General features: G+C 66.3%; 2 protein-coding genes across 2 annotated transcripts in view; both read left to right on the top strand.

Annotated features, from left to right (window-relative positions):
- PARVB (parvin beta) overlaps nt 1–9911 on the top strand; it is a gene marked incomplete at its 5' end in the record, with an annotated part of 55776 nt that extends 45865 nt beyond the window's left edge. Inside the window, 5 exons of the mRNA XM_084255329.1 lie at nt 2924–2985; nt 3428–3496; nt 7513–7614; nt 8219–8291; nt 9491–9911. Coding sequence (XP_084111455.1) covers nt 2924–2985; nt 3428–3496; nt 7513–7614; nt 8219–8291; nt 9491–9567 — 383 coding nt within the window. The 3' untranslated portion in view covers nt 9568–9911. The remainder of the gene's footprint in view (nt 1–2923; nt 2986–3427; nt 3497–7512; nt 7615–8218; nt 8292–9490) is intronic.
- A 4105-nt stretch (nt 9912–14016) lies between these two features.
- Nucleotides 14017–26255, top strand: PARVG (parvin gamma; the record flags this gene model as incomplete). The annotated part of the gene is made up of 12 exons (XM_084254873.1): nt 14017–14089; nt 15640–15704; nt 16922–17024; nt 17739–17879; nt 18529–18644; nt 19195–19250; nt 20419–20453; nt 21194–21252; nt 21563–21631; nt 23443–23544; nt 25583–25655; nt 25967–26255. The coding sequence occupies 12 exons, from the start codon at nt 14017–14019 to the stop codon at nt 26074–26076; spliced, it is 1002 nt and encodes a 333-aa protein (XP_084110999.1). The 3' UTR covers nt 26077–26255.
- Between the last annotated feature and the right edge of the window lie 797 nt (nt 26256–27052).

Here is a 27052-nt window from a genome sequence, read left to right as displayed (position 1 = left end):
CTGGAACCCGCTCTGGGGCTCCCGGCCTCCTGGGCATGCTGCTCCCCCAGCTGGGCTGCCCGTCTGCCTCTTCCTGCCCCAGCAGACGCCAAGGCGCTGCCATAAAGCCTGTCTCGGCTCCCCAGCCCTCGGTCCCTGGGCCCCCTCGGTGTCGGTGTCGCAGGGACAGGCGGAGAGCATGAGGGGAGCGGCTGGAACGTAAAATGACACCGAAGCTCCGCCTGCCTCTGAGTTGGGTGTCAGTGGGGAGTGGTGGGGCCCGCGGCAGATGGGAGAACCTACACCCCTGTTTCCTTGTCAGCTCAGGAGACCAGGTGGGAGCGTGGGCTCACTGCCCCGGGGCCGCCGGAGCTGCGATTGCACCCAGGGCCTGGGCGCAGTCTTCCAGCTCCAGAGTGTGGGGTTGACCAAATGAACAGCTTTATTTGGACCAAGCTGCCCTCTCTGAAGGCTGCACCAGTGCAGCCCTGCCGTGGCCCTGCCACGATGCCCTTGAGTCAGCCCTTTCTGCAGCCTTCTCTGGCCTCTGGGGGAGCCTGTCAGCCTGTCCTCTCTTTGCCGCCTCAGTTTACCCCCCTCAGTTTACCCCCCTGCCTCCCCCAGCCTGTGCCTCTCCACAGGCAGGGATGCCCTCTGCCCCAGAGCTTGTGGGGAGCGAGGGGGAAGGCTGGGGTGGCTGGTGAGCCAAGTGCCCGCAGCCAGGCCCGGCGCGTGGCCCTGGTTACCCTCTCTTCCCTCACACCACGGCCGCGGGAGCCAGGGTCTATTTTTACGCCCGCCTCACAGGAGAGGGAGCAGGTTCAGGAAGAGAAGCCACTTGCTCAAGGTCACGGCAGCCAGGATTTGAACCCAGGCCTATTTTGGTTCCAGGCCGGGCCCAGGGCAGGTGCCAGGACATGACTTTGCTCCGTCCCGCCTCCGGGGCGCGTAGCCGGGCCCGGGCAGCGACCTCCAGGCCCTCGGCCGCCTCCCGCGCCCGAGTGTGCAGCCCAGCGGTGGCCCCGCTAAATATACCCGCTGACGTCAGCGCCTCTGCTCCTCGCGCTGCAGCCAGAGTTTGTGTTTTGCTTTGTAAAGATTTCGCTTTGTTTCCTCCCCTTAGCTGACTCTTATTGAGTCTAGTCTGACTTAGATGATTATAAATATAATTTACAGCTGCTGCCGCAGAAAAGCGGGGGAGGGCAGCCCTCTGGACGGGGCCTGCTGGTGCTCTGGGCTTTGGGGAGACAGACCTGGCTGCACCGCCCCCCCCGGGGGTGCACACGTGTGCCTGCGCAGACCGCATCCTACGTGTCATGCACGCGCACACCCCTTCTCTCCCCGCACCCCCAGACCGGGAGGCGGCTCCCAAGGCCGGGCTGGGGCTGAGACCTTCCTGCGGGCCAGGCTGGGGGACGAGGGCTGGGACACTTTGCCAGGGACCTGGCTCCCCTTCGGGGTAACCACCCAGGACCTGACCTGCCTTCTCCTTCCCCCGTCCTCTCGGGTGATGCTAGGCAGCCCCTGTGCCAGCTCCAGTCTGGCTCCTGGTCACCCCAGGCTGCGGGAGGAGGACCTTCCTCTCCCACCCCTTGTGTTTGGGCCCGAGCGCCTCTGCTGGGGGCGCCTCTGCTGGAAGCACCTCTGCGCAGTGACCGCCCCAGGAGCCCTGGCAACTGGGCCTCCCAGATGCCCTCCTCCTCCTCTCCCCTTGCCCTGGCAGCGCCTCCCAGAGCTCTGTGTCCACTGTGGAGACCTTGGCCCACCTGCTTGGGGTCTGGCCTGCCTCCACATGCCCCCACCCCCAGCGGTGTCAGGCTGGCCCCCAGCCCCGTCCCTCCCTGTTGCTGATTCTAAGCCCTGGTGTTGGGGGCCTCAGAGAGGGAAGGTTGGCACTGGGTGAGTTCCAAGGGCGCGCTGGCCTCTAGGGCAGGTGAGCGCTCACCTGGCAGGAGCCTGAATGGGTGGGCATGTGGACTGGCCCACCCAGGGAGAAGGCAGACGTGGGGCACACAGAAGGAATCGCTGCAGAGATCTTGGAGCGGGGTCTCTGCCCATGCCTTTGTGCTGAGCACAGCTGTGGCCTGTCCGGTTCAGGGAGCTGGGCGCTGCGGGGAGCAGTGGGCTCGCAGACCCAGCCCGGGGACTGGCAGTTGACCAGGTAATATGCAGCAGACAAAAATGAAATGCACTAGTAGTGATTCGTGCCGTGACCAGGTGCTCTGGGGTAAGAGGACAGCTTAGGGACCAGGGTGTTCTAGGTGGGGCCTCAGAGCCAGGGCGAACAACCAGGAGGAAGTAAGGCAGGCGACGGCAGGTGCAAAGGCCCCACGGCCAGCGCGTGGGGGAGGGTGGTGGTGAGTCTGGGTGGTGGTGAGGCTGGGTGGTGGAGCCCCCTGGGTCATGGGATTTTAAGAGTGATGAGAAGCTGTTGGCGCGCTTCAGTGGGTCGGGGAGGAAGGGGAGGAAATGACCCAGTTTGCGCTGCACCCGGGAGGGTGGGTGGAGGAGCCGGGAGTGGCAGGGGGTGGAGGAGGCTGATGTTTGGAGGCCGTGGCTGTCCGGGGTGAGGGGCTGGGGCTGGTCGGGGGCAGCAGGGACAAAGAGGAGGGGAGGTGGGCCCTGCCGGCAGGACCTTCTGGCAGACAGGCGGGGGCACCGGAGCGAGGGGGGTCGGCGCGAGTCCTGGGTGGTGGGGGGCGGACGTCCATGTATTTCACGTGAGAAGACAGAAGCTGGGTTGGGAGCCTCGGGCCTCTCTCCCTGGATTCCGCGCCTCGCTGCGCCCGCCCGTCGCTCCCAGCTGGGACACAGGATTCCCGGGGAGAACAAGTCCAGGCTGAGCCCGGAGGAATCGGGAGCTGCCTCACCCGGGCGGGCGGGCGGGGGGCTCAGCGCAGCCGGCGGGAGCGTCTCCCCTCGTCCCTGTCCCCTGTGCACGCAGAGCGGGACGCCTTCGACACCCTCTTCGACCACGCCCCGGACAAGCTCAGCGTGGTGAAGAAGGTGAGCGCCCCGCCGCGTCCCTCCCTGCCCGGGCCCTTTTGCAGTGTGAGCTCCATGCTGGGAAGAAGGTGGGAGAATCTTGGAAATCCCCGAAATGCCTGCTGTGGGCCCGGCAGCGTAACTGCAGCCCGGCGCGGAGGCTGGGCACGGTGTCTGCTCTGGGGCGCCTGTCTCCAGACGGGAGCTCAGGGGCGGCCCTTGAGCCTCGCCCAGGCGCCTGCTGGGTGGGGAGAATCCCGTGAACTCCAGCTCAGAGTGGGGGGGGTGGCGGGGAGGGGCAGGACGACCCCTTAACCCCGGGTTGCTGTGTGAGCATCTCCTGGATGGGCCTGCCGCTCAGCCCGCACAGGTCAGGAAGCCTCACAGCCCTGCGGCCGGGCCGGGCGTGCCACCCTGGAGCCAGGGCCCGTCATGCAGGTGCCTGTGCCCTTTGCCTTGACAGTCTCTCATCACCTTTGTGAACAAGCACCTGAACAAGCTGAATTTGGAGGTGACAGAACTGGAGGCCCAGGTGAGCAGTGTCCTGAAGTGCAGGCTCCTTTCTCCTGGCGGTTTCAACCGGCTCTGGTCCGTGTGGCTGGAGCAGCTCCGGGCTCCGCCACGCTGGCATCCCCAGGCCGCTGCCTGAGTTTCCGGGGCACTGGACCCCACGGGCTGGAGTCAGCTGCAGAAGCATGTCCTGCTTCCTGGAGGCACCCTGCGTGGAGGGGTGCCTGCTGCCGGTCTACTGGTGGGGGCTCCGGCGGCCCTGAGGCTCCTGACCTCCCGACCCCTGCCTGCACCCTCCCCCAACACTGGTGTGTCCATGTCCCCTTTGTAAACCCGCCATGTCTGGCAAGGCTCCTCTCTGACCACACGCCGGCTTGGTTGTCCAGAGAGCCTGTTCACCAGCACTCGCGCCAGGACGCCACACACTGCGGGGGGGAGGTCAGCCTCAGGTGCCCACCCCACCTCGGCAAGTGCAGGCTCTCTGTCCAGATGTCCTCGCGTGTCCGCCTCTGCCCCGCTCTCCACGCGGCCTCCCCCAGCACCGTGGCCAAGTGGCTGATGTGCACCCTAAGACGCGCCCCCGCCCGCCCCCACAGCTCAGGCAGCCCCAGGGGCGCGGGCGCGCGGTGAGCATTAGAGACAAACTGTCATTTCTCGGGATTAGCTGGGCGCTGGGGTTTGGCGTCTTAGTCCCCGGCACAGATTTCGCAGCACACGCCTGATCCTCCTTAAACCCCCGGGCGGCGGCGTTCATGGCCTGCTTGCTTCGCTTCCCTCATTTGCCTTTCTAATTAAAAAAGTAATTCAGGTTCGTTGTAGAAATGTCTGAAAATGCAGATCAGCCCAGCAAGTACAGATCCTGCGTCCCGCACCCGGAGCTCTCTGCTGCACGGTGCCCGCGGGGCCCGGTCTCCGTGTGGGCAGCGGGCGCGCGGGGGCCGGGCTGGGCAGTCACAGCGCCCCTGCGACGTGTCGCTTTATCTGTATCGTTTGCAAACGCGTTTAGTTTTGCTGGGATGTTTCCTGACGGTGCGCGTGGCCGTGTCTGCCGCTGTGTTAGCGGCCCAGGAGCTGCTCCTCGCAAAGGAAAGTCCTCTTCCCTCCCCACAGCCTTCCCCTCGGCCTCTCCAGGGAAGCCCGACCCGGTAAGAGGCTGAGGTGTGTTTTCTGGCTGTGTCAGGTGCACACACCTGTCCCTTACCCGGTGGGGGGTCCCGTGGCACGGCGGCTCCGAGATGTGGTGCCCTGAGTGTGTGTGGGTGCCTCTGCGCGGGGGCGCCCCGTCTAGCCCTCTCTGCTGTAGGGCTGCCCCCACCTGCCACAGCTGCCTTCCGAGGCTGCACTGCCCTTGGTGAAGCCAGTCTCGGGGTGCTCGTTCCCTGCTCCTGGGGACTCTGCCCAGCCGGCAGGTCTCGCCCGTCACCCACAGGCGCCGCAGCCTGCCCCGAGCGCCATCCGCGATGGCCTCCGCCCGCGCTCTAGGGCCCTGTCCCGTCGCACGCTGTGGTCGTGTCTGAGAAGCACTTTAACCTCTGCCCCACCAGGAACACCCCAGGCCACAGAAATGCAGAAACTTTGCTTTCTGTTGTTACAAAGGAAGGAATCGGGGTATTTTTTCAACTATGTTCATCACTGAAGTCAGAGGCGCGCGCGCGCATCTCTGTGTGTTTTCCCTCCTGTTTGAATCTGCTTTTGTATTCTGGGCACCTTCTCTGCTGTGTGACCTTGAGCCAGTCACTCAACCCCGCTGACTGGAGACAGGGGGTGCTGTGAGCACAATGCAGATCAAGCACAATGCAGATCAAGTGTTGATGATGGACAGCGACGCTGGCATCACAGGCCTCCTCGGGGCCTCTGGGGGACGCAGATGCACAGGGTCTGTCTCGGGACCCCTGTTCCTGCATGAGAGAAATGGCGGGGACCCCTCTTCTGCTGCCATGCCACTCCACACCCCCTCTCAGCCCAGCCCCCACCTTCTGGCACCCGTCCCTCCCTGTGCCTTCCTTTCTGCGGGGGGCTGCCCCCGCCTGCCTGAGCCTGCCTGCAGGTGTGCCCTCCGCCTGCAGCCTGTACTTGGGCAGGTGAGGTGAGTGGGGCCTTAGGGGCAACTTTGGGGGCTTTGGCCACGGGTCAGTGGAGGCCAGAGAGCCATTTTGTTTGGGTGTGCTGGCTCCTCCTGGGGGGTTCTGCCAGGGATCCCTGCCCCCCCAGCTGGCTAGATGTTGTCGGCTGAAACCAGTGCACCCGGCGCACTTGGCTGCAGAGATGCCCCTGGCCTCCAAAGGTGCTGAGAAAGTGTTTTCTTCAGTGTCGAGGCATAGGTGTTGTCCGGGCCAGCCGGGCAAATCAACGGGGTACCCGGGGGAGGAAGCAGGGGCTTGGTATGGGACAGGGGTACACGAGGAGTGGAGACAAAGCCAGGATCATCGCCAGTCTCATTTATTCAGGAATGTGTACAATGTTATATAGGGTTCAGAGGAGGAGGTCTCTCGTTATCTCTAGCAAGGAGAGACCACCAATGCAAACAAGCCACAGTAGCAAGCAGGGGGAAAGGATCAGTCGTCACAATAGGAAACTTGAAACCTTCACTCGAGCTAACATTCAGTACCTGCTTCAGGCAAGAACCCGGATGTTCAGGTCTGGGCCTCAGGTCTGGGCCCCGACAGATGTGACGTGCAGGTTAAAGGTCACGCTAAGTGGGGGCCTGGCAGCCGCCTGGGGAGGCCCCGGGGAGACGTGGCCATGCTCCTCTGCTCCCCTCTGTTCCTGGCTTCGTTCCTCAGCTCCCCCTCCGTCCCCTTCCAGGACAGGGCTTTGCCATGCTGGACACTTGTGCTTTAGACTTTCCATCCTGAAGTCGGGGCCTCAGTGGCCAACGGGGAGCTGCTGTTTTTAATGAAAATGTCCCCTTCCTGCAAGCTCTCTCTTCGCCACCCGGGCCTCTGTGTCAGGGAGCTGGAGAACCCCTGGGGTTCAGCCCTCACTTGGTCCGTTTGTTGGCTATGACAATCTTCTGGGCCGGAGCTGAGCCAAAGAACTTTCTGGAACGGTGGAAGTGGTCTGTCTCTGCACCGTGTGAGCCCCTAGCCACCGGCAAATGTGGCCAGTGTGATGGGGGCTGAGTTTTGTATTTTAATGTTTAAAACATCTAGGCGCTCCGGAGAGCCTGTGCTTGTGCTTAACCTGCGTCAACTGCGCACTTGAAAATGGTTGAAACAGTTGGTTTCATTTGTATGTGATGGAGCCACAGGAAAGACTCAGTCAGGGACAGCCAAGACCGGTGTTTAAAACAATAACTAAATAGGGACCGTGGCCAGTGGCGGCACTGGGCAGTGCAGCTCCGGACCCCAGGGCCGGTCCCCACAACCCTCTGCTGCAGGGCCCCGAGCCAGGGTGTCCTCCCCGGGCACCACCTAGGGGCCTCCGCACCTTGTTCTCCTCCCCTCAGCCAGTCACGCTGCCCGCCGCGCCCCAGGGTCTGGTCTGCAGAAGAGCTGTTTCCTCTGCTGGTTCTGGCTCCTCCTGGGGGCGGGTTGGTGCTGGGTATGGGAGGGGTGCGCTACAAGCTGTAGCCTGCAGGGCTTTCCCCATGGACACCCCATCCCTGGAGGGGGATGCTCAGAGTGCGGCACCCACAGAGCCTCATGCCAAGCGGGGGAACCTGGCGGGTCTCATCCACCCTCTGCGAGCACGGCCGGTGACCAGGTCAAGGAGCAGAACCCACACCAGAGCAGGGGCAGCCTGCAGGGGCTCGGGCCCCCGTGTGCAGGGTGTTCCCCACCCTCCCTGCAGATGGGGCCGGTGTTCTCCCCATGTCAGCAGTGGGGGGACCGGACCATGGCCGGGCTGCGTGGTTCCAGAGCTGCCGACTGTCCAGCAGCCTCCCTCCAGCTCCAGCCATGTACACGTCCCCCTGTGTGGCACTGAGGACCCCGCCCCCCGCCGGCTCTCCCGTGAATGCAGGGTGGACAGCTCCCCAATTGCCCCCTCTGGGGCGGGCGAGCCCACTCCCCAACTCCGGCGTCTCTGTGTCTCCAGTTTGCAGATGGCGTGTACCTGGTCCTGCTCATGGGCCTCCTGGAAGACTATTTCGTCCCGCTGCATAACTTCTACCTGACCCCTGACAGCTTCGACCAGAAGGTGCGTGTGCGGCTGCGCCCCACAGGGCCCGGGTGCTGGGTGACGTGCTGCGGGGACTGTCTCCGACAGCTCGTTCTGGGGTCTAAGTGCGTCTTTCAGAAACTGAAACCACCCACCAAATGGCACTGCAGTTAGAGTGACCCCCAGGAAAGCAAGGAGCCACCGCGGCGCCGTGTTCCCGTGGGGTCCGCAATGGGCACGTGTGCGTGGCCGGCAGAGAGCCGTGGGGACGCCCTGTGGTGGACTGACGGCTTTGGCGTTGGGGCGAACGCGCTCTCCGAACCTGTCTCCGCCTTGCTCCCCGTCCTGGCCAGGCTGTGTGTCCCCCTCTGGGTCAGCCCCAGCCTGTCGTGCGAAGTGGACGGTCAGGCTGGTGGCAGTGGGAGGAGGCGCAGGTGCTGCTGGGGGAAAGGCCGGGTCATGACCCGATGCACTGGGCACACCTGCCCCATCCCTCCGCCCTCTGCCCCTGGCGCCCGGCCCCTGGACAGTGGTCATGGCCCTGCAGAGGCTCGTCTTCCCATGCCTGCCTGCCTACCCCTTCGGGAGGAACCCAGGGCCACCACAGGGGACCGGGCGGCGCCAACTCCTGCTTCCTCGGCAGGTCCACAACGTGTCCTTCGCCTTCGAGCTGATGCTGGACGGGGGCCTCAAGAAACCCAAGGCTCGCCCCGAAGGTAATGCCCTGACCCGGGTGCGGGAGAGTCGGGGCACGGAGGGGCTAAGACCGGGCTTCGCAGGCTGGGGGAATTCTGGAAGGAGCCCCCATCATCCTCCACACCACATCCTGGGGGACATCAGTAGATTCACCCCCATGGGAACTCTTGCTCGGTCCCTCCCAGTGGGCTGGGTGTCCCTCTGGTCACCTGGACCTGCCCTTGGCACTGAACTCCCAGTTGACCGCTGGGCTCTCCAGGGCAGGGTCGTGACCTACATGGTCTCAGCCCCTCCGCCCCCCAGGCCAGGGAGCCGGGGGCAGCCCCTCCACCGGCCCCTCCCAGACCTGCTGAGCACAGAGGCCCTAAAGCCTGCTTTCCCTCCGGCTGGGGGCACCGGCCTCCCTCCCCGCTGCCTCCAGATCTGCTGCCCAGAGTTCAGGTTCTGATTTTACCCCCGAGGGCAAACTGGGGGCGAACCACTTCTCTCCGGGGAGCCTGGGACGTCTCCTTTGCAAAATGGGAATGAAGGAGGGGGCTGGGCCGCTGTCCTCCTCTCGGACTGGGAAAGACTGGAGTGGGGGCCTCTGGGGCCGGCGTGGAGGCTCCTTGCTCATCCTCCCTCCGCGCAGCCACTCCCCAGCAGGCGCCTCCTCCGCGGTGCTAGTGGCGTGTGAGGGCCCGGGGTCTCCCCATGTCCTGGGCCGCGGGGTCGGAGCACGAAGGCTTTGGCGGCCTCTGGCTGCTCCAAGGCCCGTTTCCCAGAGCAGGGAGCTCACTTTCTGAGGTCCCAGGGCAAACTGGAGAACCAGGTGCCCCAGTCCCAGGAGGACAGGACCCTCCCGCCCAACACGGTGGCCAGACTGACTGGGCCTCCTTAGTATTCTGCATGGCAGCACCAGGATGCCAGTGCCCAGCCTGAGGTGGGAGGCTGACCTGTCGGTGTTTGGCCGCTGGTAAATGACCCCCCCCCACCCGGGCCTGTCCAGTGTAGATGCTAGACGTGATGGAGGGGTCTCCCTGTCCCGGCCGCCCGGGGCTCGTCCCTGCAAGGTCAGCCTGCGTCTGGGACCGCACTGTCTGGGGGTCCTGGATGAAGTGGCCGCGGGCTTGGCCCAGAAGCGCTGGCTGTGTCCCCGCAGATGTCCCGGGCGCCCTGTGCCGGGCAGGGCTGGGTAAGCTCTTGGCGCCGTCAACAGCTTCTCTGCTTCCTTCCGCAGACGTGGTGAACCTCGACCTCAAATCCACCCTGCGGGTTCTCTACAACCTGTTCACCAAATACAAGAACATGGAGTGACCAGGAGCCGCCGGGGAACCGGCACTCTGGCGGGCGTGACTGCACCTGAGCCCAGGGAGGTGCTGCTCCCCGCCGAGCCCACCCCGCCGGCCCCACCCTCCCCTCTTGTCTGGCTGTTGCTCTGCACCTCCTCTCTGTGCAGTTCGGGGGTGGGTGGGGTCTCGGGAACGCAGGCTCTGGCCCTGGCGCTGTGGGAGGCTGACGGGGGTCAGCGCCAGCTGCGCCTTGGGAGGGCCTGGTGGGGCCTGGCCGGCACCTGCCTCCCCAGCCTCCCTCCCCAGCTGCTCCGCCCTGGCGGGGTGTCCTGGGAAATGAGGTCTTTTAAATAAAGTGTTTTGCAGTTTTGACAACTTCACTGTAATGTCCCGGAAGCTTCCCGGTGGGGAGGGGTGTCCGCCCACGCTCCCCTTCTGCCCAGCTGCTCGGAGCTGCTTCCACTTAGCCGCGGCGCAAACATCTGAGCCCCGGGGCAGCCCAGCGGCCTCAGCCGGCGGGAGGAAGGATTTGCTGACCAGGGCTCTTCTCGGCGAGGGCCGAGCGGCCTGTTACAGGGCAGAGGGGCGCCCCCGGACCCGGGGCCTCCCTGTGAGTGGGGTCTGCCGTCTGCCACATCAAGACAGAGACTCTAGTGTGCACGACCCCCAATAGGAAGTAACACAGCTAGTGTGCAGGGAGAGAAGAGAAAGAATAGAGTTAAAATAGTTTCCAATTAAACACCCGAAGTCTCCCGTCCCCTCGTGGGTAAATGTCCGGCCAGACGGGCCCAGAGCAGCGTCCCCCAGGCCCGAAAGCTGCCCCACGTCTAAGGCACCTTCTGGTGGGGCCCAGGGCAGGGCAGGGAGGCCGGGCGAGTCTGGGGGAAAAGGAGCAAAAGCGGCATCCAAGGTAAAGGCACCATGGCCGCCTCCCCCGGGTCTCTCACCCTGGGTCTCCTCCGAGTGTCCCCCCTTGTCCCCGGGGCCCTGGGGCCAATCCAGGCCCAAGACGCCAGCGTGGCTTCTTCCCCCGCCTCTGCGCCGCGTGTCCCCTCCAGGTCTCCTCCCCGTCTCCAGCTTCTCCCTGCCCCACTGTGCCCCTCCTTGGGCGGGGCAGGGACCCTGGACCTCCCCTCCTCGGGGACCCCCGTTACAGTCTGGGCCCGGAGCTGGCCCTGGTGGGGCTCGGGGCTCTGCTCCAGAGGGACGTGCCTCCGGGGCCTCTAGCCAGGCGGGTGCGCTTTGCTCTGGCCGTGCTGCCGCTGGGCCTGCCCCGCAGACCCGCCCCGTCCCGGTTCCCGAGGCCGAGCCCCAGGCCGAGGTGCGGAGACAGTCTGGCCTCTCCTGGGTGCAACAGCTGCGCCGCGCCCACCCAGGGTCTGCGGGTGGGCGGCCGTCCCTCTGGGCATGTCTGTGGCCCCTCCTCTCACAAGGACAGCAGCCCCACCCCCCAGAGACCCGCGCTCCACATGCAGTGACGGGGGAGGGGCTGTGCACGGGACCTCGGCGTCTGGGGTGGGGGACAGTCCAGCTGCAGCGGCGGGGGAGGGGCGTGCTCCTCTCTCCTCCCGGGCCCGGCGTGTCCGGGTCGGGGCCCCATGAGGCGGGGCTGGTCACCGGTTCATGAGCCACTTTGGCTCAGGAGACGAAGGAGGATCCCCGCGCCTGGGTCCTCCGGGCTGACTCCGGGACCCAGCGGTCCTGCCCCTGACACGGGCTGCCCCACCCCTGCTGCTGCGCGGGGGCTCCGGACTCGCGGACCCCCATCTGCCCTTGCCTCCCCAGGGCGCCCGCCCCCAGCAGGCCCACCCTTCCGTCGCCGGGATTCTCCCCCCGCTGCCGCCGTCAGAGTCAGAGCTGCGGCCCGTGGCTCCTGTTAGCCGGAGCGCCAGCGCCCAAGTTCTGGAAAACAGTTTAATATTCATTCTCCACGCGCTGCGCGCAGACGGGGACGGGCTCGCAGTAGCCGCCTGATGGAGGTGGTTTCCCGGCGGGGAGAGAAGTAATTAAAACGGCATTACGGAGGCTCCTGCGGGAGGCAGTGACATTAAGAGGCGCCGCGACAAAACAGCCAGGGCGGGGACATCACAGCAGCCCCCGGTACGGCGCCACCGCAGCCACCTGCCGCCGCGAGGCCCGTCCACCTGCCTGGCCGCGGGGGGTGGGGGGCGCCGCTCCCAGGGGCCGGGGGCGCGGGAGGGAGTGACCCAGGCGGGGGTGAGGAGAGCAGAGCCTCAGCTCCGTCCCCAGTGGGCAGCCCTGGCCCGCCACGATGTGCAGGGGAGGGGGGCAGAGCCCACATTGAGCCCCCCGATTTCAGGTAGAATTTGCTGAATGCTGAGGAGTCACAGGCAAGGCCTACTGTTAGTGGGCAGACTGAGGAGCACCCCGGGACCCCCCAACTTGCGTACTCTGGAGAGGTCTAGTAGGTGTGAAGACCCAGAGCAGGGACGTGGCACCAGGTGGGGAGGGCGGGCATGGAGCCCGGAGGAGGGTCCCACACCGGGAGGGTCCCGCACCAGACACAGGGCGGCTGGGATGTCTGCATTCGATTCTGTGAGCTGTCAGCACCTTGGGGGGCTTCAACGGAGCTGGGGTGTGAAGAGGGCCCCCTGGTTCTTGTGGAGAGCAATTCAGGGTGCAGTGTGAGCCGAGCTGGCAGCGGGGGTCCAGCTAGGAGGCGCCTGTGAGACCGCGGGGCTGGGGAGGATCTGGCTTGCTCTGGAGGGGATGGGGAGAAGAAATACTCAGCTCGAGTTGCCCGCAGGACACCTGGGGTCGGGGGGTGTGGCTGGCGGTCGGCTCCGGCGGCTGGTGGTCCTCGTGTCCCAGTCACCGGGCCCTGGCCCCGGGGACGCCGCCTGCAGACACAGCCCAGAGGCCCTGCCGAAGCCGCAGGCCCAGAGGAAGTGAGCAGCCTGGGGCCTGCCACCCCTGGCGGGCGAGGGAACCGGAACCGCTCTCGCTGGGGCCCGCGCTTGCCGTTTGCCTCCGTCCCATCCCCTGCGTGGAGGAAGGCGCCGGTGAGTCCTCTGCATCCCGGCCCCCGGGAGCCTGGCTCGGGGCGGCTGTACCCCTGGGAGGGGAGTTTACGGGGCGAGCCCTGGGGCGCAGGGAGACCGAGCCCCCAGGGAGCAGGGCGTGGGCTGAAGAGCCGCCTGCACCCTGTGCACCATCTTAGAGGCGGCCCTTCCTCCCCAGGGCCCCAGACAGCCCCGGACCCCTCACTTGGAGACAGGTGAGCCCTCACCGCTCCACCGGCTACTCCCCGAGCTCCTCCGAGGCCCCCATCATAAGGTGAACATGCAGAGGCCCCCGGGAGGGAAGGCAGGGCAGGGGCTCCCTGGGGCTGCTGAGGGCGGCAGGGAGGGCAGCTCCGACTTGCGAAGAAGCATCGACCAGAGAGGGCAGGGCTCGCTGGAGGCGCACAGCGGGAACAGGGAGGGGCCCAGAGCTGCTAACCGCAGGGCCCGGCTTTCCTGCCTGTGGCCACAGCTCCCAGACAGCCCGAATCCTGGGGTCACAAAGGGGACTTGGAACCCGGGCGTTCTGTCTGCACCCGTGTCCTCCCCACCACCCTCTTCAGGGTGTGAAGGAGGCCCAGGTGGCACCGGGGGGCCCCCAGCCTGGCTGCCACTGAGATGGGCGATGGGGAGGCTCCAGCCCCCCACTCCCCCCAGCTGCAGGCCTCCCTGGGGGGATGACCCCAGGGGGACAGCCCCACCGGCCTCCCCGGGGTCCATTTGGGAAGGCAAGGGGCTGGAGAGAAGGTGGGGTTGGGGGGGCCAGGCTGCCAGCGGGCAGGACGGAAGTGAGTGTGGGGAACAGGAAGGAGGCCCAGGCCGGGCGAGCAGCCTCCTGCCCAGAATGAGGACAGGGAAGTGTCCATTCTGCAAAGGCTGCCCCGCCCTGGCCGGCAGGGCTGTGAGAACCCCCGAGGCCCCCAGAGTCCCGCTCGTAGTTGGGGGCCAAGACCCCCTCAGAGCCAGGCCTGTGCCGCGTGGGACGGGTCCTGGGGATGTTGCCCCGCAGGTGCCGGTCGGGGCCAGCCTGTCTCCGGCTCAGGGGCCCGGAGGGGGCGGCCCTGGCACCACCCCACAGGAACTCACGGTCTGTAGATGTCCATCCGTGTGCCCCCAGCCACCAGGCGCCTCACAGGCTCACCCTGACCCCCTTGAGCCCCGCCAGGGGTTTCCTGGATCCGACCCCGTTGAGCAGCGGACCCCTCTCTGCCCTGACGGCCCCAGGGCCGACCCCTCTGCACCCATCAACCCTGCGTCCTGGCCGTGCCCGGAGACTGACCCGCCCCCCGCAAGGACCAGCTTCTCATGGGCCCCTGCCCGGCGGGTGACACGTCCACCTTGGCTGCCGCGCTGCCTCCTGGTCCGGAGACCCACACGCAGAGTGAGCCGGGGCGGCTGGGACGGCGATGCCCTCTGACCTTCTGTCCTGCCCCCAGGGCCGGCGGGAGACCATGGAGCCGGAGTCCCTCTACAACCTGCTGCAGCTCCCGAAGGAGGCAGGCCGCCCGGCCGAGCTCCCGCAAGGTGCCACAACCGGGGCGGGGGCCGGGGGTCAGGGCGGGGGCGACGCAGGGACCGCGTGGGCCGCACCGGCACTGCAGTGCTGTCCAAGCTGGACGGGGTTCTGTGCCGCCCCGCCGGGGCCTCCTGCGTACACCCCCTGCCCACTCTGGAATCTTCTGCCGTCATGGCCATACCCTCCCACCCACCATCTCCAGGCCGAGGGTGGGGCTCTGGGCGCCGACAATGGCGCAGTGCTGAGCCCTTCCTGCGGGCAGTGGGCGTCACGGCTCCTTTATGCCAGGGAGGAAACTGAGGCAGAGTCGCAGGTGCCTGCTGGGAAGGGGCGGTGCTGGAATCCCAGGGAGCCCAGGTCCCCGCCGTCGAGCAGGCGGGAGGGGTGTCCGTCCCTCTGCCCCCTGCGGCGGGCGAGTCTTTTTAAAAATGGGGAGTCTTGGATCAGAGCCACCCCGTGAGCGTGGCCCTTCAGCAGCCTCTGTCTTCTGGGCTCGGGGGCCTGTGCCCACCGCCCCGAAGTCTCCGAGGTGATGGAAGGAGGGGCAGCGGCCGCAGAGCGCTGGCGGCAGCCCGCAGCCCGTCGGCCAGGGCCACGCCACCGCCCCGGGACGTGGGCAAGGTGGGAACGTGAACGCGGTGACGGAGAGGACGTGAGCAAGACCAAGTGTGCGCAGAGTGCGCGTCCCTCCAGCTGCGTGAACGCGGCCTTGGCCTTGCGAAGTCGGCGCCAAGGCTGAAGCCCCCTGGGGCGGGGTGGAGGGCGAGGGGCCGGGAGCGTCAGGGAGGCAGCCCCGGAAGGCGGGGGCCTGCATGGCCGTGTCCCTTAGTCCTACTTCATTCACTCCGGCCGGCGGGGGCCCGCCCGCACCCCTCCCGCTCAGGGAGCTGCTCTGCGTGCCGTGGGCCTGTGGTGGCTCCGGGTCCCATGGCCTCTGGGCCCGGGCAATTCTGCAGGCCCTTCTCGTGGGGGCCCCATGAGTCTAACCCACGGGGGGCTCTCGCCAGGGGCCCGGGGCTGGGAGCCAGGCTCGGGGAGCCGGCCAGCCGGCCTTGGGGGTGTCTGCCCCCCAGGAGCCACAGACGCGGTGCCCTCCTGGCCCAGCCCGGGCAGCACAGAGACCGGGCGCGGCTGAGCCCGGCCAGCCCGTCAGTGGCCGCGTTGCCACGTGAGACGAGGCCGCCAGTTAAACGGGACTTTCACAGACACGAGATACGATGTTTGAGTTCCGCGCGTCCCCAGAGTCAGAGGCAGCGTCTGAGGATGAGCTGGTCTCAGGAGGGGCGTGAGGGAAGGCGTGAGGATGCGGCGGAACAGCCTGGGCGAACGGAAGGAGGTGGGGAGGAGGTGCCCGGAAACCGGTCATCCTGGACGTTTGGTGCTCAGGGTGTGTGCGTGCACGTGTGTGTGCAGGTGTGCATGCATGTGCAGGCGTGTGTCAGCGTGCCCATGTGTGTGATGGGGCTGCAGGACCAAACTCCCCTGGCGGTTGAGGTGCCGGCTCTGTGGGCGACCTGCAGGGCCCTCACACGTGTGTCACACTCACCCCTGCTTCCAGGAGAAAGGAGGAAATGCCTGCCGCGCACCTCCCGTGAGGACCCCAAGTTCAAAGAGCTGCAGAAGGTGAGGCAGCCTCCTCTGACCGCTCTGGCTTCCTGGGGGGACAGCGGCAGCCGCTCCTCCCTCACCCCAGGCAGGAGCGGTGACTCTCAAGGCCCCTGGAGGCCTGTCGAGGGGCTGCATGAAGGAGCAATTGCTGAGCACCTACTGTGTGCCTTTATGCACACGAGCCCGTCAAATCCCCGGGCAGCTCAGGGGGTTCTGTTGTCACCTGTTTCCCGGGGGGCCGATGGCGAGGCTCAGAGAGGTGACCTGGCCTGCGGGGGGCATCTGGCTGGCCAGCAACAGAGCTGGGCTTTGACCTCAGCCGTGGGCCCCAGTGCAGTGCCCCTCCTCCCCCTCTGCTACCCCGGGTGACGGCGGGCGCCCACTTCCCTCATCTCCATGTGGGCGTTCTGTTGCCTCCTCCAGGGAGACTTCCCGGCCTGCAGCACTTTCCACGTCCAGAGGTTCTGTGGCCGTTTTCTGCTCCTCCCTTTCTCCTTCCCCTTCCTTTCTCCCCCCACCCCATTTCCACCATGGCGCCTGGGACAGCAGAACCAGCACAGCCCCCCAGGAGGCCCAGCAGGGTGCTGACTCACCTCCGTATTTGGGGTCCTCCGAGCTGAGCCTGAGACAAGGATGTGGGCGCATCTAGCTGAGTTGGGAGGTGATGGCAGTGGGTGGGGAGCAGGAGCTACCCAGGCGGGTGACGGAGTGGGTGTCAGTGGCGGCACCTCCCGCCCGCTGGGCGCTGCTAGACACCCCCTCCTGTGCAGAACGGGCTCACCCCCTCCTGTGCTGCCCCTTGGGGCACCGCTCCTCATCCACTCTGGCCAGCTGAGCAGTCGGGCGGGACTGGCCTCCGGGGACAGCCCTCAGGCAGACCTGCTGGGGGAGGGAGGCAGCCAGTGTGCCCGCAGCAGTAAAGTCTGGGGCTGGGGGGCACCGGACTCTCTGGCTCTGAAACGTCACATGGGACAAACAGCCCACGGTGTTGCCCCCTGTGGTGGATAAAGCAGAGGGTCTTCGGGAGCCCAGAGCAGGCACCTAACTCTGGGAGATCAGGGAGGGCCTGGGAGATCAGGGAGGGCCTCCTGGAGGAGGTGATTTTTGACCTGGCCTTGAAGAATGGGCAGGAGTTGGCCGGTGGGGGAGGGCGTTCCAAGCTGAGGGCAGAGCCAAAGCCAAGGGCAAGCCGGGCGAGAAGTAACCCCAGGGTCTGCTCTTGGGGCCTGCAGGTGCTGATGGGGTGGATCAACAGCCAGCTCCACCCCGAGCACATCGTGGTCCGCAGCCTGGAGGAGGACATGTTTGACGGGCTCATCCTGCAACACCTTTACCGTAAGGAGCTGCTCCTGGGGCTGCCGCTGCCTCGGCCGCCCCCACCTGTTCCCTCCACCGCCTTGCTCCCCTCATCCCAGCCCTGCTGAGCTCCGGGCACGGTCCTCTTGCCTGGACGCCCACCTCCACAGGCCTCGGGGCATTTCCGGAGGCTCTGCGGTTAGCAGGCTGCTGGAGAGAATCAAAAAACGGCGTTTTCCTCGGACTGCTGGGAGCAAAGAGGCCATGCTGTGGGGGGTGGCCAGGCAGCTGGACGAGGGTCCCCAATCTCATCTGGAAACCCCACGTCAGGGGGCTCCCCCTCGGGGCTGCTGCAGGCGTCCTCGGGGCCACGGCTGGTATTGTCAGCCCCAGACAGCCCTGCCGACCGTCAGGCCCTGCCATACAGAAGGGGCGACAGCGGCTCCGAGAGGCCGGCAGTGGGCCAGGGGTCACGGTGGGGCAAGTGGGCAGGCAGCGCTCAGGGCTGGGCGCCGGGGCTTGGGCCACTGGGCCGCGCTGGCCTGCACAAGTGACGTGTGGGGACTCGGGGAGCTCCAGGCCCGAGGCGGGCGCGCAGCAGCTGGGCTCCGGTCCGCGGCCTGTGTGCCTGCTTACTGCCGAGGTGCGGTGGGTGCCTGCAGGGAGGGGAGCACGGGGTGGGCTCTGTTGCTCTCCATCCTCTCATGGCCTCCTCCGCCCCTTCACCTCTCTCCTCTGCCCCTCCCGCCCCAGAGAAGCTGGCGGGGTGCAAGCTGGAGGTGGAGGCTATCGCCCTGACCGCCGGGAGCCAGAGGCGCAAGCTGGAGCAGGTGCTGACGGCCATCAACGGGAGTCTGGGGGTGGAGGAGCAGAAGGCCCGGTGGAGCATGGAGGGTGCGTGGGCCACTCTGGGATGTCGGGGGGACGCCAAGACCCCATGGGGGCATTCTTAGACTCCACGTCTGTGCCCGGGGGTGTCCTGCAGCCAACAGTGCAGGGGCAGGGCGTGTCCCGCCTGTCCATGGGCGCTGACTGTGCCACCTCAGTATTTATCTAGGTGGGCTCAGCCGACAAAACCCAGGAGACCCCAGCCCACCCGCAGCGTCGGCTGTGAGTCCCCCCACTCTAGTCTCCCCATCTCCGAGGAGAGAGCGGGGGCTGCAGGAGGGAAGCAGCCCCCGGCGGGTGGGACAGGGGCCGTGGGGTCTGTCGCTCCGGTCACCACTGCCTAGTCTCACGCTGAGCAGCGATGTTTGGGTGACTTGCCCCGAGTGAAGCTGCGTTCAGCCAGCCCCCCTGGGCGGGCAGTCATCCCCGCATGGCGAGACCGTCTGCTGTCTAAGCCCTGCCCGCCCGGCTTGCGCCTGGGGCTGCGGTGGCAGAAACGGGATGACGGCAGCAGAGGGCTGCTGCTTCAGGCTCTGGAAACGGGCCCCAGACCTCTGCTCAGCAGAGCGTGCAGCTGCACACACATCCTCCTCGGTCTCACCACGGCCGCAGATTTGGGGGCACCTCGCCTCTGACCCTGCGCCCCTCTCCCCAGCCATCTTCAACAAGGACCTGCTGGCCACCCTGCACCTCCTCGTGGCCCTGGCCACGCACTTCCAGCCCGACCTGGCCCTCCCGGCCAACGTGCAGGTGGAGGTGATCACCATGGAGGTGAGGCCGGGGCAGGGGTGGCACGTGCTGAGCGTGTGGGGTCTGCTCTGGTGCTCTGGATTGGGGGTGCTCGTGGGTCATGGTTGAACCAGGGTATGTTCTAGGGAGCGGCTGGAAACATCAGAGAGCAGCAGGGCAGCAGTGGGTGCTGCACGAGAGTGGGGCGGGGTGCGGTGGAGCGTCGAGGAGGCGGGGGGCTCACCAGTGCCACTAACTCAGCGGGTGGCCTCTTAATCAGAGGTGACTTCACTCCTTCACTCATCGATCCACCCTCCATCCGGCCGCCCACCCACACACCCATCTTTACTCAGACCCACACTTCCCCTTTGGCCCCGTGAGCCGGGCACCGGGTGGGGGTGTCTGGGGAATAGGGCAGATCCAGTCCCTGTCCCCTTGGGCCTCAGCGTCCATGGGATGCCGCCGCACCGAGGCTGTCCCGAGGCGGGTGAGCTGGGTGAACTGTCCTTCGAGCCTCTGGGCCTGCGGTCTGGTCTTCCAGCGGAGGCTCCGGCCCCCTGGGCTTGCTCAACTTCTTCCCTCTGCCTCTCAGAGCACCAAGGGTGGCCTCAAGACAGAGAAGTCGGCGGAGCAACTGACCGCACGCGGGTGAGGCGGGCGGGCGGCTGTGGCTTGCAGCGTGGGCGGGGCCTGATCCGGGCACCCTGCGACTTGGGCGGGAGGGGCCCCCCACTCTGCTGCCCCCTCAGCACCCCCTCAGCAGCCGAGACCCTTCCTCCCCCTCACAAGAAAGGGCTCCAGCTTAACCCAACCAAACAGGCAGAACTGGGGGCGCCTGGGGTGAGGCGGTGGGGCTCAGAGTTCTGTGAGTGTAAGAGAGGACCCCGCCCTAAGCATGTGAGCTGAGCCTGGCGAAGGGGATCCTGCTGGCCCTCCCACAGGTCACCCCAGAGGAAGCTCGGTCCCCTCTGGGCTCAGGCTAGGTGGCCCCGGCCCCCAGCCGCTGAGCACCTCGGAGCTGGCTCCACAGATGCTGAAGCTTCAGGGTCTGAGAATGAGTTTGGGGACCTTGAGCAGTGGGTGCTGTCGGGGCTCACGGGCCCCCCTTCTCTGCCCCTCCACGAGGTCAGCACCCCATGTGCCTCACCTGGCGGGAGCCTGGGCTGCACAGGCACCCCGAGCCTCTACCCTGAGCCCGGGGCTCTCCCACCCAGCTAGCTTGACAGAGGCCTCGGTCAGAGGGTCTGCTCCCCAAAGACCTGAGCCCCTTTGGGCCCAGAACCTCGTGTCTAGGGGGCAGCGCTGGGGCAGAGAATTTAGCAAAATTTGGAGAGAAAAAATGGGAGAAAGAAGTGCGGCCCCAGAGTCGGTGTGGGAGCCCGCGTGCGCCCCCCGGGCCCCCGAGCCGTGACGCCAGGGGACCCAACAGTCAAGTTCAGGGGTGTTCAAGGGGCGTGCCCTCCGTGCAGGAGGGTTCTGCGCCTTGCCTGTTGGGGGTGGTGACCCCGCGGGGTGGAGATTGGAAAGCGCACGCGCTGTCAGTTTGGGATTTGAGCGTTTTATGGTGAGGCCTGGAGCCGTCCCCTCCCCACGAACAGCACAAAAACAGCCCCCAGACTTTTCTAGGTGTGGGGGCCTCAGGGGCCGGTCTGAGCCTCCTCTGCCCTTGGCTTGGTGGGGGGCAGGGGGCAGCCTGCGTGCAAAGCTGCCAGGAGAACAGGAGCAGCCGCTCTCAGCCCCGGCCAGGGCGGCCCTGGCAGCGGGGAGCAGCGTCCGAAGCTACTTTTTAACCTCCCGGTCGCCCTTCCCCGCGCAGCCCGCCCTTCAGCTCAGAAAAGGCCCAGCCTTCAGGTGAGTGTGTTCCCAACCAAGCGAATCTGTGTTGGGCTCGCGTGGCGGTCACGGTGGGGTCACCGGGGCTGTCCCGACGCAGCTCTGGGGCCGCGCAGCTGGGGAGGGGGCGGACCCGGCGCTGTCTTCACGCCAAAGCTTGGCCAGAAACGGCAGCTCCCTCGGGGCTGCCCACCCTGTTTGTGAACCAGGCCTCCTCCTCGTCCATCTGTCCGTCCTGTCTGTCCGTGCGCGGGCGCGGCCGTTGGCCTCCGACGCGGCTCGAGTGGGCAGGGGATCCCGACCCGCGGCCACACTGAGCTGCGGGTGGCCGGGGTTCTTCGGGGCCGGCCAGGGAGCGGGCTCGGCGGGGAAGCTCTGGACTCGCCTTTCTGAGCGCCGGGGCGTCCAGAGGCAGCGCTGGCAGCGCAGTGGACACAGCTGCAGCGCACACTGTAGAAAGGGCAGCGCTTACAGGAGCCCTACTGTGCGCCCAGCCCCTGGCCTAGCGTGTTATCTGACCCCACCCAGGGGGCACCATCTGCCTCTGGAAGAGGAGACCAGGCCCCAGAGGGGGCAGCTGCTCTGGGGCCCCGGGCAGGGGAGGGGGACCCACCGGCCCTGCTTTCACTCCAAAGCAGGGCGAGAAATAGCAGCGCCCTCAGGGCTGCTTACCCTGAGAAGCTTCTGCGGGATCCAAGCCCCTGTCTGGCACAGAGATAATAGCGTGGTAACGAGGTGTTTGTCGGCTCTGTCTGCAGAGGACCCCTTTGATGGATTATTTACGCTGGCTCCAGAGAAAGTGAGCGCCTTGAAAGAGGTAGGAGGATCCATGCAAGCCCCAGAGACTCTCCAGACCCCACTACCTACCACCCAGCCCCACCCCCCCACCCCCACCTTCCACCCTCTCGCCCCCCACCCCTGCCACCTCACCCTCCAGCCCCTCCCCCAGCCCCACCTCCCACCCCTGTACCCCCCTCCTACAGGCATTGTATCTTGGGGGACAAAGAGGCAGAAAGTGGGCCCTTCTCCAGACCTGCTCTTTGCGGGGTGCTGTGCAAGGGCCTTTCTGTCACCCCAGCAAGGAGCCCCCAACCCAACCGGCCGGGCTCCTTGTTTCCCTCGGACAGGCCATCATCGACTTCGTGAACCAGAAGCTGGACCGCCTGGGCCTGTCCGTGCAGGATCTGGAGAGCCAGGTGCGGGCTCAGGTGCTGGGCTCCCCGCAGGGCACGGTCGGGGTGTGGGTGGGTCTCGCCCGGGCCCTGGGGTCCTCCCCATCACCGCCTCACCACCCAGGCCACCCAGGATGGGGGGAACCACGGGAGCACCTGGCCAAGGGCTCATGGACGCTGAGGTCCTGCCTTCTTGTAAAGCAGCACTTGTCTGCCGGGTTTCAGGTTGACCGTAGACGCTCAGCTCCCAACACTGAGGGCCCGGACGTGCCCCGCGTGGCCGTGCGCCAGGCCTGGCTCGGGCCAGGTCATCGCTGGGCTGGCATTGCGTGTGCGGCAGTGGGCAGTGGCCATAGCCTTCCGAGGGACACTACGGTGTGTGCCCTCAACAGGGAACAGGGGCGCTGAGAGCCTAGTGCCCCCAGGGCTCGGCAGCGGTGGAGCCTGCGGATGTGGGGGTGTGGGCATCTGGCAGCTGGGCGCTGCTCACACAGAGGGTGGTCGACATGCAGAGGTCTGGTCCCGTCCCAGGTGGCCCGGCTGGTTTATGGCCTTTTAGTCGGGCTTGGACTGCCCTCCAGCCCTCCATGGACATCAGCATCGAGGGGCAGGGCAGGCAAAGACCGTGCCTGGGAGCTAATACCAACAAAGCCCTGACTGTGCGCCAGGCCTACAACTGGCTTTGCCTACACGAGCTCACTGACGCCTCCTGGAGGTGGGCACGGGCACTGCCCTCTTGTACAGAGGAGGCTGTGGAGGCACAGAGAGGTTCATTAACCTGTCCAAGGTCACACAGCGATCTGGACCCAGGCAGCTGGGACCAGTGTTGTGCTTGTCACCCTCATACTGTGGCCACAGGGGGAGCCTGTGTGACTTCGGGGTGGGGGTGACACGCAGATGGCAAGACCCCCAAAGCCACAGGGACACGTGTTACTCCAAGAACATCCACATCAGCCGGGTGACCTGGGGCCGGGGCTCCCCGAGCCCCAGCCCCCTCTTGTTCTATTCCGGGCCAGATGCCAACCCTGCAGGAGTGTGGGCAATAAACACCCAGGGAGCCCCTGGGGCCTAGTGTGTTACTTTCCACGCTGCGAAACACAGTCAGCGATAGATTTGTGGTTTTAAAATCTACTTTATGGGGATATAAACAGGATGGTTTCTGAGGTTTACGTTCAATGTCTTCCATCTTTATCTCCCCATAAAATAATGGCGTTTGGAGGCTGATGGGGTGCGCGGGCCGGTATTTAGAGACTGGGATCAAAGGGGATATTGATGTCCCCGGTATTTTGGTGCCATTACCGGGGACTGTCCGCGCAGAACGCTCCGGGCCACACTAGCCACGCCGAGGACCCCCGAGAGGAGGGAATTCCAGGAAGGGCTTCGAGCAATGGTTTTTCTGCCAAGACCCGATCGATCTGGTGTTTGTGTCTGTGAAGAGCCTGAATAGGACTACATTAGCATGCGGGGTGCCGGTGCAGCCGCAGGACGCCTCACCCCTGAACACACAGGAGCACAGACGGCAGTGTCCCTGCGGCCGCGGCCGACCCGGCCGCTCCGCTCCTTGCCGGGGGAACACACTGCACCGTGCTCCGTGCGCGGCGCTCGCCATGGCGGGAGGAGGCTATTCCACGGGAAACTTAGAAATAGCTGGTTTCATTGAGGATGCAGGCCATGCCAGGCAGCCCGTGGCCGCCTCCTCTCTGCGCCACCCATGTTCCCAGCCTTACAAAGCGGGGGGTGCTCCCCAAACCTCAAAAAGGCACCAGAGTCTCAGAGAGGGGGATGTGACTTCCCAGGGGCCCCCAAGCTGCCCGGCCCCAGCCCCCGCTGTGTAGTTTGCAGACGGAGTCATCCTCCTCCTGCTGATCGGGCAGCTGGAAGGCTTCTTCCTGCACTTGAAGGAATTCCACCTCACGCCCAGCTCCCCTGCGGAAAAGGTGAGTTCTCCACGAAGGTTTACATCTGAGTGCACGGGTGGGTGGAGCTGGCGAGACCAGCCTTATTCATTTCAGATGAAGCGACAGGGAGGGGAGGTTGCTTTGTTGTCTGTGAGTCTGTCAACCCCCCCAGCATCGCTCTGCACACTGGCTTTCCCACCCACCCATCACCAGCACGCCCACCCACCCACCTGCGTGCCCGCCCATGCAGCCATCCACACCCGTCCATCCACCCAGCCACCCCCGTGCATCCAGCCAGCCACCCACACCTATCTGCCATCCACCTGCTTGTCCAGCCACCACCCATCCATCTACCCACCTGCCCACACATCCCCTCACCTGCCCATCCTCCCCTCTGACCCCCCATCCCCTCACCCCCCCATCCTCTTGCCCCCGTAGTCCCCTATTTCCTGAGGTCTTGCTTGGTGTCAGGCCCGCTGGTCTCACCCCTGCCCGCAGTGGCCTGTGGTCTGGCAGGGCGCAGGTGGTTGCTCTGTGACATGGGTGTGGGGGCCGGCCCCTGCCCCGCCGGGCGGCCTCATGGGCATCAGCCTGCTGGGGGAGCCAGGACCAGGAGCAGAGGTCATCTTGCAGAGTGGGCACCACACCCAGGGAGGGGTACTCTTGCCCTGAAGACTGCGCCAGGCTCCAGCCCCCGGGCTGAGGCCTGTATCTGCGGCAGTGGGGTGGGAGCTGTGGCCACACAGTGGGCTCTTCTGCCAGCTGTTGCCACAGAAATGCCAAGTAGCAAACCTCCCAAACCACTGTGGCTTCACCCCACACCGATTATTCCAAGGCTGCCCCCCTGGACTGGCCGGTCCCCGCGGCATCCTGGGCCCCCCAGGGCTGGCCTGAGCCACTTGCAGGTTCCACAGGGGCGAGGCGGCCGCGGCCCAGCGGTGCTCCCGGAGGCGGGCGCCGCCTCGTTCGTGGCGGAGAGGCCTCTGGAAATTGGGTTTCTCATTATCAGGGCTCCTGGCCGGCCGCGCCCACCCGAGGGGAGTGGGGCCCGAGGGGCAGAGCCGCGCGCCGGAGCCAGGGGCCTCTTTTCCTTCCACACTCAATTATTTCTGCCCGAGGACCTGGACGCAGCCCCCCCACCCTCACCCCCCCACCCTCACCCCCACCCCCCCACGGCCGTGGCCCTCCCTGGCTCGGCGCCGGGGCTTCTCCTTCACCGTGGCGCTCTGGGGCGAGCCTGCTGGGCGAGCTGGGGGCCGGCGCTCCTCCTGCATGGGGAAGCCCGCCCAGGGCAGGGGGAGGAGTAGACGCGGGCGCGGTCACTTCTTCAGCGCCCACAGCGGCTGACCCCGAGGCTCACCCCCCCAGGCGGGGGCGGCCCACGCGGAGTAGCTGTGCTGTAAATACGATTTAGTAAGCGTTTCCCACACGCTGGCCCAGGAAGCGCCCTGTGCCGAGTGCATGGGTCACTCTGGGAGGCCTGCGTGGCGGTGGCAGCGCGGGGATGCTGGCCAGGCGCAAGGCTCTGAAAGCCCTGCAGCCCGGGCCCTGGCACTCTGTCCATGAGCGGTTGGGTCGCAGACCCTCGTGCCCGTCACACCCGATCCCACTTGGGCTTTGGGGGCTGGTGGCTTTGCGGCGCGTGGGAGTCGAGCCGCTGGCGGGAGCGTGGGCGAGGAGTCCGTCTCGGGGTCGTGTTCCTGCTGCCCGTTGTTCCCTGTGAGCCCGCGACCGGTGCCCCTGGCGTGAAGCGGACAGCAGTGGCCACAGCAGCCCTGCTTTCCTGGAGCATCTGGTGGGGGAGACCTGGGGACTCGGTGGCTAGAACAGCGGCGAGCTCCCTCCCGCGCGCTCCCCGGTCCGCCGTCCCGAGGTCTGGCCCCGGAGCACCCGCCCTGGAGCCCTGGGCCGTGCCGCCTCTCCCGCTCTCTCCCGACTCTGGGCCAACGCCAGCTCAGCGACCGCGTTTGACGCGCCTGCGTGGCAAAGGACCCTGGGGTGGGGGGGACTGCCGCGGCGGGGCTTGCCGGGAGGGGCGGCCCGTGTTCCTGGCGTCTCACAGAACCTTGTTCCGCAGCTGCACAACGTCTCGCTGGCTCTGGAGCTGCTGAAGGACCAAGGCCTGCTCAGCCACCCCGTCAGCCCCGAAGGTGAGTGTGCGGCGGGCCTGGGCGCGATCCAGTCCCCAGGTAGCCAGCCTCGGGTGACCCGCAGAGTGGGCTGCGGGGCCTGGGGTCCCACGTGCCGGGGCAGGCCCCTGGCACAGACTGGGTGGGTGTGGAGCACCAACCACGGCTCCCTGTGGAGCGTGGGTGCTGTGCCCTCGGCTGCCACCCGCCTGCAGCGGGGTTGCCCGGAGTGGCAGGGCGCAAGGAGGACTGGGTGGGCAGGCCTGGGCTGGGCAGTGGTCCTGGCGGCCCTGGATGGCTGCTCACGCCCGCGCTGGCGTGTCTACCCACAGACATCGTGAACAAGGACGCCAGGAGCACGCTGGGGGTGCTCTACAGCCTGTTTTGCAAGCACAAGCTGAAGGAAAACGCGGCCAGGAAACTCCCAGCATCCCCAAATTGACCATCACTGCCCCCCAGATCTGCTTCGCTAGCCAGCGCCCAAGCTACAGAGGGTCCCCCACATCCAGCCAGCCCTGGGCCTCTGTTTTCCCGCCTGCCGACCCCCCTGCTCTCTCTGGTCTGAATATCTTTGAGCCCACGGGGAATGGACCCCTCTGGAGCAACCTCTGGCCTCGCCCATTTATTTAACAAGTGTGTTGGGGGGGGAGGGGGCTGGGGCACTTGCTAGAGTCCTGGGGGGGGCGTAAATTGGCGTAAATGAGTCCCCCTTTCCCCCAGGCCGGGTGTGGATGGTGCCCTCGCCTCCCCTCTGAGGATCCCCGCAGCCCAGAATGCTGACCTTTACTTGGGCCTGGTTTTGGGGAGCAGAAGGGGCTCTCGAGGGTTAGGGCTGGTGGCCAGAGGCCCAGGCCTCCCCACACTTAGCTGCTCCCCACCTGCCTCTCGGGGCGATGGGCCCCAGGATCTCCCTCCAGGGCAGGAACCCCATGTGGCTCCAAAGCCAAGTTCATGGTCACACGGGGGCATGGGGGTCAGTGTATTGAGTGACCCAGGTCCCCCTGCAGCTTTGGTGAGCTCTGGGGTTGATTTGGGGCTCAGCGCATCCCCTGCTCTGCCTCTGGAGGCTCTGCCACCCTCTCCAGTGAGGCACACCCTTCCTGCACACGTTTCTCAGCGTCCTTATGGTGGGATGAGCATGGTGCTTCCAGGAGCTGAATTCCAAGGGGACCCAGCCAGGGGGAGGCACACGGGCAGGGGTCCACGGGGTGAGGGTCGGCAGGGGAGGCCTGAGGTGGACACCCAGGGCTGGTACTGGGCTCCTCCCCTGCTCTCCCAGCTCCAAGCCCCCAGGGAGGAGAGATCTGCTGGGTCTGTGCCTGTCACAGGTTCACAGCCTTGGATTCGGGGAGGGCTTTGGGGCAGGTGGCCGGCGTGCGGTAGGGCAGACCAGGGTGGGGGACGGAGGGTCGTCCTGT

Source organism: Talpa europaea (assembly GCF_964194135.1).
Source record: "Talpa europaea genome assembly, chromosome: 15".
NCBI classification, from domain to species: Eukaryota; Metazoa; Chordata; class Mammalia; order Eulipotyphla; family Talpidae; genus Talpa; species Talpa europaea.
Note: the sequence above shows the minus strand (reverse complement) of the source record. Positions and strands in the feature narration are given on the sequence as shown.